The sequence below is a fragment of the Electrophorus electricus genome, chromosome 18, assembly GCF_013358815.1.
Source record: "Electrophorus electricus isolate fEleEle1 chromosome 18, fEleEle1.pri, whole genome shotgun sequence".
In the NCBI taxonomy this organism is placed as follows: domain Eukaryota; kingdom Metazoa; phylum Chordata; class Actinopteri; order Gymnotiformes; family Gymnotidae; genus Electrophorus; species Electrophorus electricus.
This window is the reverse complement of record NC_049552.1, coordinates 13,279,159-13,291,658: the sequence shown is the minus strand read 5'-3', so window position 1 is coordinate 13,291,658 and position 12,500 is coordinate 13,279,159. Positions and strand designations below refer to the sequence as shown.

Below are 12,500 nucleotides of genomic sequence, written 5' to 3'. Positions count from 1 at the left end.
GGACAGGTGGACCTGAGACAGGAGGGTGGAGTTGGCACAGGTGGACCTGAGACAGGAAGGTGGGGTTGGGACAGGTGGACCTGAGACAGGAGGGTGGGGTTGGGACAGGTCGACTTGGGACAGGAGGGTGGGGTTGGCACAGGTGGAGGTTTCTGCAGGTGGAAGTCGAGGCTCAGAGCCATAAACGAGGTGTGAGGAACTAAACAGGCTAAGAAGACCACCCTTTCCATTTCTGCCGCCCTCCGACGGTGTCCTTTCCGCTCCGAGTCCTTTAAAGACGCGCGTCAAGAGGGAGCATCTTCGCAGCCGCCTCTGGTGCCCCGTGTGAGGAACAGTGCGAGCCTCCGCCTCCGCGTCTCCTCTTCAATCAGCTCCACGTGCGCCCGTGACAATACAGCGTAATTCCAGCTCCTTCATAGCGGCGATCCTTCTTGCGCAATCAAACAAAATGGCCGCTTTTAGGTTTAATTGCATCCCCAGTGGTCTAGAGCGTCACATATGGATGATAAACAATGCGGTTAATGAGGGAGCGGTGGAGAATGAGATCCCGTAACAAAGTGACAAAAGTCTACGTACTGAATATGCCAGCTTCCTAATTACGGGCAATTGACATTTCCGAGTCCTCTGGGATATCAGTACGGGACTGACAGCAGCAAATGCCAGGCTGGCGAAACATTATATTATGAAGAAGATTCGGTTCCATTTTTGTTGTAAATTTAATCAAACAACATTTATATTCACGGCTGGCAGCCTGAGTGATTGTCTGTTTAATTGATGTATGAATCGGGTGGTAGGCCGTAGCCTTTTGGTTATCAGGAGCGTTAATGACGCGTCTTTCATACGGCTGTCTCATCGTAGAATATTAGTGGTTACAAAGCAGCGCTGTAGATGTGGACAGAGCCTAAATCATCGCCATGGCAGCACAGAAATTGTCTCTGTGCCATGAGCTCTTGTGCTATGGGTTCTCGACATCAAAGCACGGAGGTTCACACAACCAAAGCAGAGAGGAGAGGATGTGTCGGACAGTCCCCCCTCAGTCCTGCTCGGGTGTGACGCTGCACAAGAATCCCCGTGGGCTGTCCCTGGGTTTCTAGGTGTAGAAACCTCGAATGTTGTATTTATACCCCATGTGTTGCACTGTGTATTGCTTCAGCTGCAACCAACTTAGAGTGAACTTAGCGTTTGAAGAGCCAAGACCTTTATCGACTGAATCACAATGTTCATCTGGCCCAGAGTGCCGTCATTCTCCAAACATCTCTCAACTTGTCGATCTTGTCTGTTAGGCAGATGTCAGATGTCATCCTCTTATTCCGAGGACAGCCTTCCATGCCAGTTCCACAATCACCCCCTTAATTCGTGCGGCCAGTTTATCATATTTCTACCATATGTCTTTTTGAACGACCATGTGATAAAAACGTCTATAAACTGTTAACTAAGCAAATTGCCTCCCCTTCGCGGGAATTCACGAAAGAGCAACAAATTTGATCGCTGGCTGTTGATGGAAGTCAGATATTATGAGCCCCATCAATAGTCGCTAAAGATGAATGAGGATAAGGTGTTTCCCTGTGGGAAGAGTTGGAGTGGAGAGAGAGAAGTCATGTCACTGATCTTAATACATCTGAATGCGACCAGACTCCATCCTGTTTAATGCATGAGTATTGGCTTACGCTAAGTCAATAAGCTTAATTACTGATTTACTGTTAGTCATTTCTGGGCTTTCTAATAGCTTGACTCTAGTTTCTACAATGGCGCAGAGTACCAGATCTTTAACCGCTCATTTCCCTCTAGTACCCCAGCGGGTTCGCTTCGGGGTCGACGCCGCCCTGGCTCCGCCTGCTCGCTCTTCTCTGTGTTTTGATTTTTGCTCTTGTTTGCTCCCCTCGCCATGTGGAGCGGCCGCGGTAAGTGAGCAGAGGACGACGTACACGGGGTTGACCTGGAAGCGGTTCAGCATCCAGCAGTTCCTTGTACCTTTGCATGAGCCACAGAGTGTCAGCCTGTTGTTTTCCATCAATTTATTTACGCTCATATACAGAATTAGTTTCATCAGTGTTTAATTACGGTAGGCAATCAGCGTCGGCTCGCTATGAGCAATATAGCATTTGTAATTAGCATTAGAATTAGAATTGTCTCATATTTTCTCTCTCTCTTTTCCTCCTCTCTTTCTTTGTCTCTTTTTGTCAGTGCAAGGTACATGTCTCAATTATTGGTTAATACAAACGTCGCGAGCAGAATGTAACACCGATGGTGTCATATGGTCAGAAATTAATAGCATGTTGCATCTTTGAAAAGCACTCGGAAAGTCTCTGTCAATTGAGCGTGCTGTCCCAGGGTTTAATTATTGTTGGAATGCTGACTGGGAATTTCATTATAGGAGGTTGGAGAAAGGTCGAAGTAGATTTGCAAATGTTCGGCTAGCCGCCCACGCGCGACAAGATTTTATTAGGCGCTTGAAATGTTGAAATAATTATATCTCTGACTGAAAAAAATTATTGACTCCAAAATCCACATTTATTCTATGTGGAGCACCTGAGGTCTCCCTCCCTCTGTCTCTCTCTCCCTCTCTCTCTCCCTCTCACAACTTCGGTATGAGTTAGCGTTACAGCAGCATAACACCAATGACACTGGCCGGTCCCTTCCCGCCTACAACCTCGGCAAGGTCAGAATCCGTAACACACGTCCATGGAACACATATTTTGATTCCGTTCCTTGTCCCCTCCTCTGCCTCTGACCTGGAAAGTTTTCCGAAACTCGCGACGCGCAATAGTGCTCCGACACTGAAGGAGATGAGTGAAGGCGCGTAAAGTGCTAAAACGGGTGTCGTCTTCGGCGGAGGATGCTCAGACAGATGGGGAAGGGTGCTGCATTCTGGGGTGACGTGCATGACGAGCGCACCGAACCGTCCTGGTGTTAAAAGAATTTAAAGAATGCTGGTTAATTCGTGTTCATATTTTAATCATTCACACTTTGCACATTCTACTGACGGAAAACGTCAGGTCATCAGTGTAAGCTGATCGCGCTCGACCGTTCCGTCAGTGCGGAAAAACAAAAGTAAAAAGCAAAAACAAATCTAATGTGGCCCACGTGATTTTTCTTAGGTTGAATCGTCTTCTCGCATATGCTGAAGTGTCTGAAGCTGTCGTGGAGATTTGAGATTTTCCTCCACGGAGCAGAAGACGCATACGCAGACGTGAGACGACAGAGGGTGAAGGGTCAGCCGTCGCTCGCGTCTCCTGCCCTCGGCCTATCTCCTCCTGACCGTTTGCTCCGTGAACTTTGAACTCAGCAGCACGGAGAAACGAGGAAGGGGCTGTTAGGACACGCCCACCGTTTACGTACACGCCTGCGCGTATAACACGTACGCCCAGTCGGGTTCAAACGCATTGCCAGCGAATGTGGCTTTTCGTTGCCTTGGTCTCGGAGCAGAGGCAGAATAGCGTACGGGAAGGGGTCTCACCGCAGTGTGCTAATGCTGTATAATGGCTGCAGACACCCCCTGGGTAATAGCTCAGGAATTACGGAGAAAGCACATTGTTCGCAATGACACTCCTAACCTTATTAGAGAGAGAAGGATCTAGAGAGAGACAGAGAAAGAGAACGAGAGAACCAGAGAGAGAGAGAGAGACGCAATCACAAGCGAGGGGGTATTATTAGGGTAATGGAATGTACACTTTTCAAAGTACGGGTGTTTACTGAATCATGGCCACATGTGTGGTTGCGGTCGCGGGTAACGGGCACGGTACATGTGGAGCTGTGGCGCAGGTGTGTTTGGGGGGATCTTTCAGCAGCGCTAATGCGGTGCAGGGCTGGCGCTCTGAAGGCGCGACTCCGTTAGCACACACTGGGTTGGAATGACCCACCAGTGAACGGGCGTACGGGGGGGGGGATCACACCCCCAGCTGCCTGCTGCTGCCTGACCAGCGTTCCTTCTCTGTGTTCACGCCCCCTCAGCTTTGGCTTCTCAGTCTTTCAGTGTTGTTTTGGTATGCATGCACTCGCACACACACATACACATGCACGCACGCACGCACACATTCGCTAACGCACATACAGACACACACAAACACACCCCATTTCATGCATATCTAAGCAACAATACAGTGTGTGTGTGTGTGTGTGTGTGTGTGTGCATGCACATGCATGAATTCAAGATCCCCAGAACTAGTCAGAAAGTCAAAAGAAAAAAAACAACTAACTGAAATGAGGGCTATCACAGCCGGCGTCTACTCTGATCACCAGTAATCCGAAGGCAATCCGCCCCTCGGCCCTGGATTATTTAAGGGTTATGAGGACACACGGGCATCCAGGAGACGTTGCCCGGTGAGAGGACAGACTTGGAGCGAGGGGACAGTGAATCCACTCCATTCCTTCTGTCATTAATTGCTTGGGTAGATGCAGAGCTGCTGTGTGCACTCAATTGTCATCCCGCATCTCAAAGTCCATTAGCCCTCCTGCAAGGACAATGCTTTTCCTGGTTTCCCACCCTTTTTTTTCCCCTGTGCAACGCTGTCTGCAATTGTGCCTCGTGTTCTTTTCTTAGGTGCGGAGGAAGGCTCACCCTGGAATGAGCCGTGCAGAAAATTCCTAATATTGACTCGAAATGAACCGAGGAGAGGTTGCAGCTTTGTGGGTCTAATGAATTCAGCATCAAAGCTCTTTTCCTCCTGATATTTCAAGGGTTGCCTGTAGCCTGAGAAACACGCAGGTACACTAATGATATGAAGTACCATGAAGCCGAAATGTAAGCGGACAGAGACACTGTTGGTTCTGCTTCTATTGGATTTAAATCCAACATGTCAGATTTAAGAAAAAACCATGAGGTTGACATGTACATTGTCAGCCCAGCTGCTGATGCTCACGCGTTATTGGTCAGATTAGGATTAGAAACAATGTCACGGTTAGTACTTGATCGCGAGCTGTGTGCTAGCAGGCTGTCTGGAGCGTGGAGATGTCACTGTATGCTAGGGGTATAGCTGGCTCTGTCAGGCTTTTTGTGAAGTCATTAAAAGTCCCTGCTCATCTGTCTTTTCTGTGTTCAGTCCTGACCAGTAAACTGAATGTGTGCCCAGCAGGGTCGAGTCCTGCTGACTGACCTGGACGGTCCGGAACATTACCCATTTTGGCCACGGCGAGACTCCACGGCTGCTTTAGTAGTGTGTGTCAGTGCCTTCGACCCGCAGCAGGGGGGAACGTGCGGTTTGGAGGTATTTGTTTGGAACCGAGAAGTTTAAGATGCTTCTACACACTTCATTTGTCCGCTGTCATCCCCGGTCACATCGCCACCGGCAACCGTACGGGCCCAGTGCGCCGGCACGCTGCGCATAAGAAATGATGTTTTGAATCATCACGTGTCTCTTTCTCGGCCCTCTTTCCTCGTTCCGGCAGGTCTATTTTCTGTCTGTAAGTCCCAGAACCCTCCAGAGTGATTTGAAAAACATTACAGCCCGTTTTTTCTTTGGTCATCCACTGTGGTCCTTTTCTGGGCTTTTAAGTCTCCTCCTCTTCACCATCCGCTACGTGGCTGACTCGGACGCCCCTAACGGTGCGGCTTTGGCCATGTCAGCGGTGGGCTCTGCGGCGTGGCGATGGCCTGCTCCGTTGGTATTGATGCTCGTACGGAGCAAATGTAGCAGCGGCTCAGGCCTCATGGATCCTCCGCGCCAGACCTTCGACTGGCTGTGTTTTGCTGGAACTAATGACGCAGAGACTCACAGCTGGCCATGAAACAACTGAGCAGCCAGTTGTCCAATTACTAGCAGCCAGTTCCCCGAAACGAGGGCTCCGTGGATAACGAGGATAACATGGATGCGGTCTCCCAAGTGGCCACCCTAAAACAAGCATAAACCCCCCCCCCAAATTAACGGCGATATTCCGCACTCCAGCCTCCGCTGCCTCCCACCGTAACCTCTGCTTCATTTCTGAACCGAAGAGGTGGATAGCGGCTGCAGCTCCGCTTATGCGCTACACTTCCGGTTTCAGCTGTGTGCGCCTGCGGCGTTCGTGAAGTCAGATCAAACGGACGAGATGCACGAGTCGTGCTATCCCTGCTGTACTCTTGAGCAAGGCGCTCCGATTGTCGGATCAGAGAACTGCCCTTGATCCTGGTTTGGAACTGGTCCGGAATCCATGCAGGAGTTCCATGTAAAGGCTCAGATCCATAATTGGATGACTGAGAGCTGCTAACTGGATGGCAGCATGTGGGAATATTAAACCAATCTAAAAGGATGTGAATGAGGAATAGGGGATGTAGCCAGTGGGAATGGTGGGAATGATGAGGGGTTGACGTCTGCCTGTCCACACAGTGATCTGTTCCTGCCCGTTTTCCCAGTATTTACTGAATATGTTATTGCATATTACGTAGCTGTACATTCGACATTCTGTGGAATATGAATGATCGCCTTAATATGTTACCATCTTTAAAATTGCACTTTTGACCGATGAAAAGGAATGTTGCCTGAAGGGGAACAAAGCGGTTAGAACAGCTTGTTATTATTAATAAGTGTAAAACACTAAGAAAAAAGCATTTGCTAAGAAGGAAGCAGAATGCTAACGAGGAACATGTTTTGTCAGGTGCGATCTGGAGTCATTCTTTTCATGTGCACGTTCCTTGTTATGCTGCTGTCGTATCCGTAATCCAAGGCTCATGATAAGACGTCTTCAGATACTTTATCCCAGTGCATATACTTTTATTATCATTTTATTATTATTATCATCAAGTCGCACCAAACCATAATTGTTTTGATGCTGCTTCTTACATGCATAATTAAAGGCATATTATACAGATAATTAATCTCTATTTTCAGTACATATACATTATTGTTTGACAGAAATGCTTTAATGATATTTGTTCCAATGATAAATGCTTGTAGGTGGAGGAGGAATATAGAAATATTGCACTGACGTCTTTGCAAAAGAACCGTAAAAGTTGTCTTTGACACCAGGAAAGGGTTTCATGGTCAGTGGGAACACCCCCCCTACGGCCTTCTCCTTATGAACGTACAGCGAGATGCTGCGTATGACCGCGTCACAGAGAGATCGACCGTCCGTGCGACCGTTAACCCCTTATCCGGACAAGTGGACGTTCGAAAGTGTCGTCGGTTTGTCCACAGCTGAATGGAAGAACCATCCAAACGTTGCTCAGGGATCGTTTGTGCATGTCTGAATAGCAGCTCGCGCCCCTGGTAACCGTGCTGGGAGCATCGATCGGCTGATGGGTCTGTTGTACCTGTCTATTCAGTAGCCACAAGCAGCCACGGCAACATCGACTCAGATAGAGAGACTGTTGCCGTGGGATACGGAGATGGAGAGGTGGATAGATGGGGCCCTGAGCGTTACACCTGCTTATTGATCAGTGTTTCTTTGCTTGTTTTTCTTTCTTATCTTTTATGGCTAAGTTTAAGATGAACTCTTACTTTTTGTATTGTTAAGCCCTTGAGCATTTAGTACGAGAGCTTGGGTAAATTATTAACATTTATGGAGATGATTAAATTATTCTGAATAATAATTTTACTAATGCCCATGATTCAAATGGGCCAAATAATCTCAGAATGAATTAAAGAAACACACATGAGAAAACAAGTGCAACTTTAAAATCGAATTAATAAGAGCTCAACAAATCGAATAACTAAGTAAATATTCAGAACGACATAATGGATGTAAATGAGCTATAGATCTGGAGGAACAGTCATGTGTTAGCTGCCTTTGTAGCTGTAGATGTGGACCACAACAGTTTGATTTCACAATTGCCATTGAGATTTACTTGGAGTGGCACCAGGTTACCTCCTACAGTTTGTGTGAAACTGGGAATTGGTTGAGAACTGTTACTCAACTCTCTCTTTCTCTCTCTCTCTCTCCCTCGCGCTTTCTCTCTCTCTCTCCCTCTGTACATACTTTCCAGTGAACAAACACAAGCCATGGATCGAGACGTCCTACCATGGCGTCATCACTGAGAATATGGACACTGTCCTGCTGGACCCGCCACTGGTCGCCTTGGACAAAGACGCCCCCGTCCCCTACGCAGGTACCGCCCTGTCCATACCCAGCTACCACCCTGTCCATACCCAGCTACCACCCTGTCCATACCCAGCTACCACCCTGTCCATACCCAGCTACCACCCTGTCCGTACCCAGCTACCACCCTGTTCGTACCCAGCTACCACCCTGTTCCTATGCAGGACAGAGATCTGTCCTACGGATCCCCCTACAGATCGTCCGGGATCTTTCTCCTCAAACGTGCGCTCAGTGGCGCTCTAGTGGATGGATGAGTGTAGCTGTGCCCGGCTCATATAAAAGAGATTTAGCCCTAGTTTTATGCACTCTTAGAGTGACAGATAGGCCCTGACCCCACTGTTATTCCTGAGCGCACGTCCCGCCCACCAAGTCAATTGCACGGGCGACGGGTGGCCGTCGCGTATGGGAAGGTCCCCCCAAGGCCGGGCTTTCTGCGGTAAGAGAGGGATTGCGTTAAAAAGAGACTAAAACAATCTGGCAATGGGGCAGGAAAAAGACAGTTATATAGAGCGTATTTATATGAGCAGGCTGTCTGGATGTTGAGTGTTCGTTATTCAGAAGCAGCGCGCGCATGTGTGTGTGTGTGTGTGTGTGTGTGTGTGTGTGTGTGTGTGTGTGTGTGTGTGTGTGCGGCGGAAGCAGTGCGAGGACGAGCCAGTTGCACAGTAATTAAACAAAGCGCCTTTTTTTTAAAGCCGGAGAAGCAAAGGAGAAGCCCCAAGACGGGTGGCTCTCTGCAAGCTCATTAAATGACAATGGCAAGAATTAATCTTCTTTCTGGCAGCCCTGGATGCTCCGAAGGTGATGCTCCGAAGCCATGGCAGGTACAGGGAGCTCGGCGACAGCAGCAAGACGACAGGTGTCCCCGCCACACGCCGCAGTGTGGCTCCGTGGAAAAATGCAGGAACAGTAAGGAAAGCGCGCGCCCGATCAGAACACGACAACACTTTGAGCACTTGTTCTTTTATGCTGTTGATTTACGTTGTTGGGTCTTGGGGTGTACACCTCGCTTACCCGGTGTTTCCTGCCAGGGACGATTTGTCCTACGCCTTCTGTTTTTCTTCTTGGTGCGCACGGCATTCCGACAGCAGTTTCATCAGCGAATTCCGCCCAACCCACCTTTGCCGCCAGGGTCGCGCGGGCGCAGCGGATGGCATCCGACCGTTTTTGCCTGGCCCTCGAGTCAGGTGTGTGGGAACAGGCTCAAAAATTTGTGTTGAGCTAGTGAAACTGCACAAGGTATTCATGAGGTTACATAAGCAGGAATTATGAGAACGGTGCGGAAAACTACACGACAGCTAAGTCGTAGCGGAAGCAGCATTCACATTAAAAACATGTCTGAAAGGAGCCACCGGCGTATTGTCAGAAAGCGGAGAAGCTGTTGTTGCCCTGATCCCGTGGCAGGTGATAATTCTCTTTCCCCTTTTACCGAGAGTCGCCGAGCGCAGGCAGAAGATGGCTGCCGTTGACATTTAGCGGAAGAAACAAGAAAGGACGAAAAGCTCGCGGAGAAGGCCTTCGGTCTTAATCTGTCACTCTTTGGAGGCCCCCCCCACCTCTCGCTCTCTCGTTCTCCTTCCACGCAGGCCTGTGAAATGTTAGCTACGCTTCCTCTTCGCCATGGCTTTGTCATTGATCAGCCTTTTGTCTGTTTAGAGGGCTGCGCGGGGCATTCTCTCGGTGCTCTCTTAATTGGTGTGTGGGAACGCCGCCCGGGAATGTTCCGCGGCTCTGCCCCTCCGCTCCCACACCTTCCCTCGCTCTCGCTCTCTCTCTCTTTCCTGTGCAGGCGCTCGCGCTTTAATGCACAGGAACGATGTTGAGTTTAAAGTCGGCGTTCTATATGCTGATGCAGGGCTCCTGAAGATGAATTATTTCTGGGAAGAAGTCTTTGTTTCCCCCTGTAGAGAACGGAGCGCGCGTGGAGCGTTCGCAATCAAATTACTTTGAAGGATCGCTCTGGAGCAGGAGGCGGAGGAGCAGGAGGCGGAGGAGCAGGAGCAGGAGCAGGAGGAGCAGGAGCAGGAGGAGCAGGAGCAGGAGGAGCAGGAGGAGCAGGAGCAGGAGGAAAAAGAGGAAGAAGCTTCATTCGCGAATTCTTTATCGGAGCCAATGCCCCTCCCCCGTTCGGCTCCCTGTCCGGATGATGTAGGGCGCTGTATTGTTCATGCTGAACTTTACTCTCCCCACACCGGCTTAGCCAAGAAAACAAGTGCAGGAGCACGATCCGGACCAGCGTGGAAAGCACGCTGGGAGCCCGCAGCGGAAGGCGCTGGAAGAGAACTGCACATTGTAGACAGTGCCCAAACGCTTCCCTTTATTCGTGGACAAGCCATATCCGAAATCGATGAGGAAAGTGTTAGTTTTTAATGCGTCTGGGGTGGCGCTGCGCTAATCGATAAGGCAAATTAAAAACTCCCCAAAACGTATATGTGACGAGAAACTTTAGGAACATTGTGGTATTCTCCACACGTACCACAGAACCGAAGGGGCTGAGAGATAAGGCTCCAAAATGGTTTCATTTTGGTTGCGTTATGGATTGCGCGTTGTTTCTGGTACGTTTTCTGGAACGTTCCTAGCTCTCTCAGGTGCATGGGGAAGGCCTGTGTAGGATTGGGCAGAGGAGTGTTGAAGCAGTCCAGTCACGGTCTTAAAAGGTGTGACATGCCGCTATTTCACTGAGGCGTTCTCATCACTCATGTGAAACAAAGCCACGTTAATACATCTGAAAGTTGAGGTCCCTTTGATCAATATTGCACTTAATGAAGCATAGTTTGGAAACAGTAGACTTTTAGTCCTTGAACATGGTACATTATAATTATGGAGAGGGAATGAACACACACAAACACACACACACACAACCATGAAGAGACCATCCTGTAATATATTGTAAACCACTCATTTGTGGAACCTACGTGAGGTATGAGGTATGCATTTCTGGTTAAGCATTCAGAACACAAGCGAAAACTGCACGGTAATTAATAGCAACCCCAACTGCCTGCTCCTTAACGGCCTGCTGTGACAACACTGATTAACGTGAAGATGTTTTTCATATTGACGAATGAATGTGAAAGGTATAACGAACGGGATTACGTGGGTATTAGGCAGGCGGGCGCCACGGCTGTGCAGTGAAGGCTTCAGAACAGCACTCGCGGGCACAACAGGTTCTGTCTTCATGGCTCTGGGAGAATTCAGTGGTGGGGTCTGAGGCCTCTCAATAAGATTCGTTTATCTGAGGTTTTGACGGGCAGTATTGACACATGCGCTAATTGCCTGTGCTTTTCCTATCGTCTGGTGGCTTTTCTGAAAGATGGCTGATTTTCTGAGAGGGTTTGGATCTGATTGCACACGTGCACGCACGCACACACACACACACACACACACACACACACACACACACAGAGACACACACACACACACACATACACACACACTTTCAAATGCAGGAATACATTCATAAATGCACACACACATTCTTTCTCTCTCTCTCTCTCTCTCTCTCTCTCTCTCTCTCTCTCTCTCTCTCTCATACACACACACACACACACACACACACACACACACACACACACACACAGGGGAGGCAGGAGATATTGAAATTCCAGACAGGTGAGTCCAGAGCTCTGTCCAGCTGTGTTGTGGCACTTGGTCAAGCCTGCCTGGAAATCTGGGAATTATTTAGAGGAGGTGTGTGTGCAAAAGATCAGTCAGTGTCTGCATGTTTCTCACTATACAAACTGAATAAACAATAAACAATATGCCCTGATTCCTGTCTGTTTGCATTCCGGGAACTCTGTTCTCTGGCTACTCTCTGGTTATTCTCTGGTTATTCTCTGGCTGTTCTCTGGTTATTCTCTGATTATTCTCTGACTGTTCTCTGGTTATTCTCTGGTTATTCTCTGGCTGTTCTCTGGTTATTCTCTGGCTGTTCTCTGGTTATTCTCTGATTATTCTCTGGCTGTTCTCTGGTTATTCTCTGGCTGTTCTCTGGTTATTCTCTGATTATTCTCTGACTGTTCTCTGGTTATTCTCTTGCTGTTCTCTGTTTATTCTCTGGTTATTCTCTGAGTATTCTCTGACTGTTCTCTGGTTATTCTCTTGCTGTTCTCTGTTTATTCTCTGGCTGTTCTCTGGCTGTTCTTTGTTTTTTCTCTAGCTGTTCTCTGGCTGTTGGTCCCTCAGACTGGGAAACCTCTCTTACTGACCTTTTTCTTTCGACTCAGTTTCATCAGAGTTGTCCTGGTGGGGGGACGAGGCACAACACAGCTCAACTGTCAAATTCCCAGTTCCCACTGGGACATCGACACCTGCAGGGATGCTCCCTGTCTTACCAACGTAGTGTTTTTTTCATTTTAGTTCTGCTCTCATGAGCTTGCTCAAGAGATATTATCTTTTAGTAAACATGTTTGCTTCCTCGTTGCAGTGTTATTAACTCTGTGTACCTCCTCACCTTTCGGAACTAATTCCAATGGATCAGAGTCCAAAATTCA

The 12,500-nt window shown here is 48.6% G+C and overlaps 1 protein-coding gene across 1 annotated transcript in view; it reads left to right on the top strand.

The window, feature by feature from the left end:
- The window catches only part of clstn2 (calsyntenin 2), a 151,112-nt gene that overhangs the window by 56,489 nt on the left and 82,123 nt on the right, over nt 1-12,500 (top strand). The window contains exon 2 of the mRNA XM_035536004.1: nt 7,898-8,020. Within this exon, the coding sequence (XP_035391897.1) occupies nt 7,898-8,020 (123 nt within the window). The remainder of the gene's footprint in view (nt 1-7,897; nt 8,021-12,500) is intronic.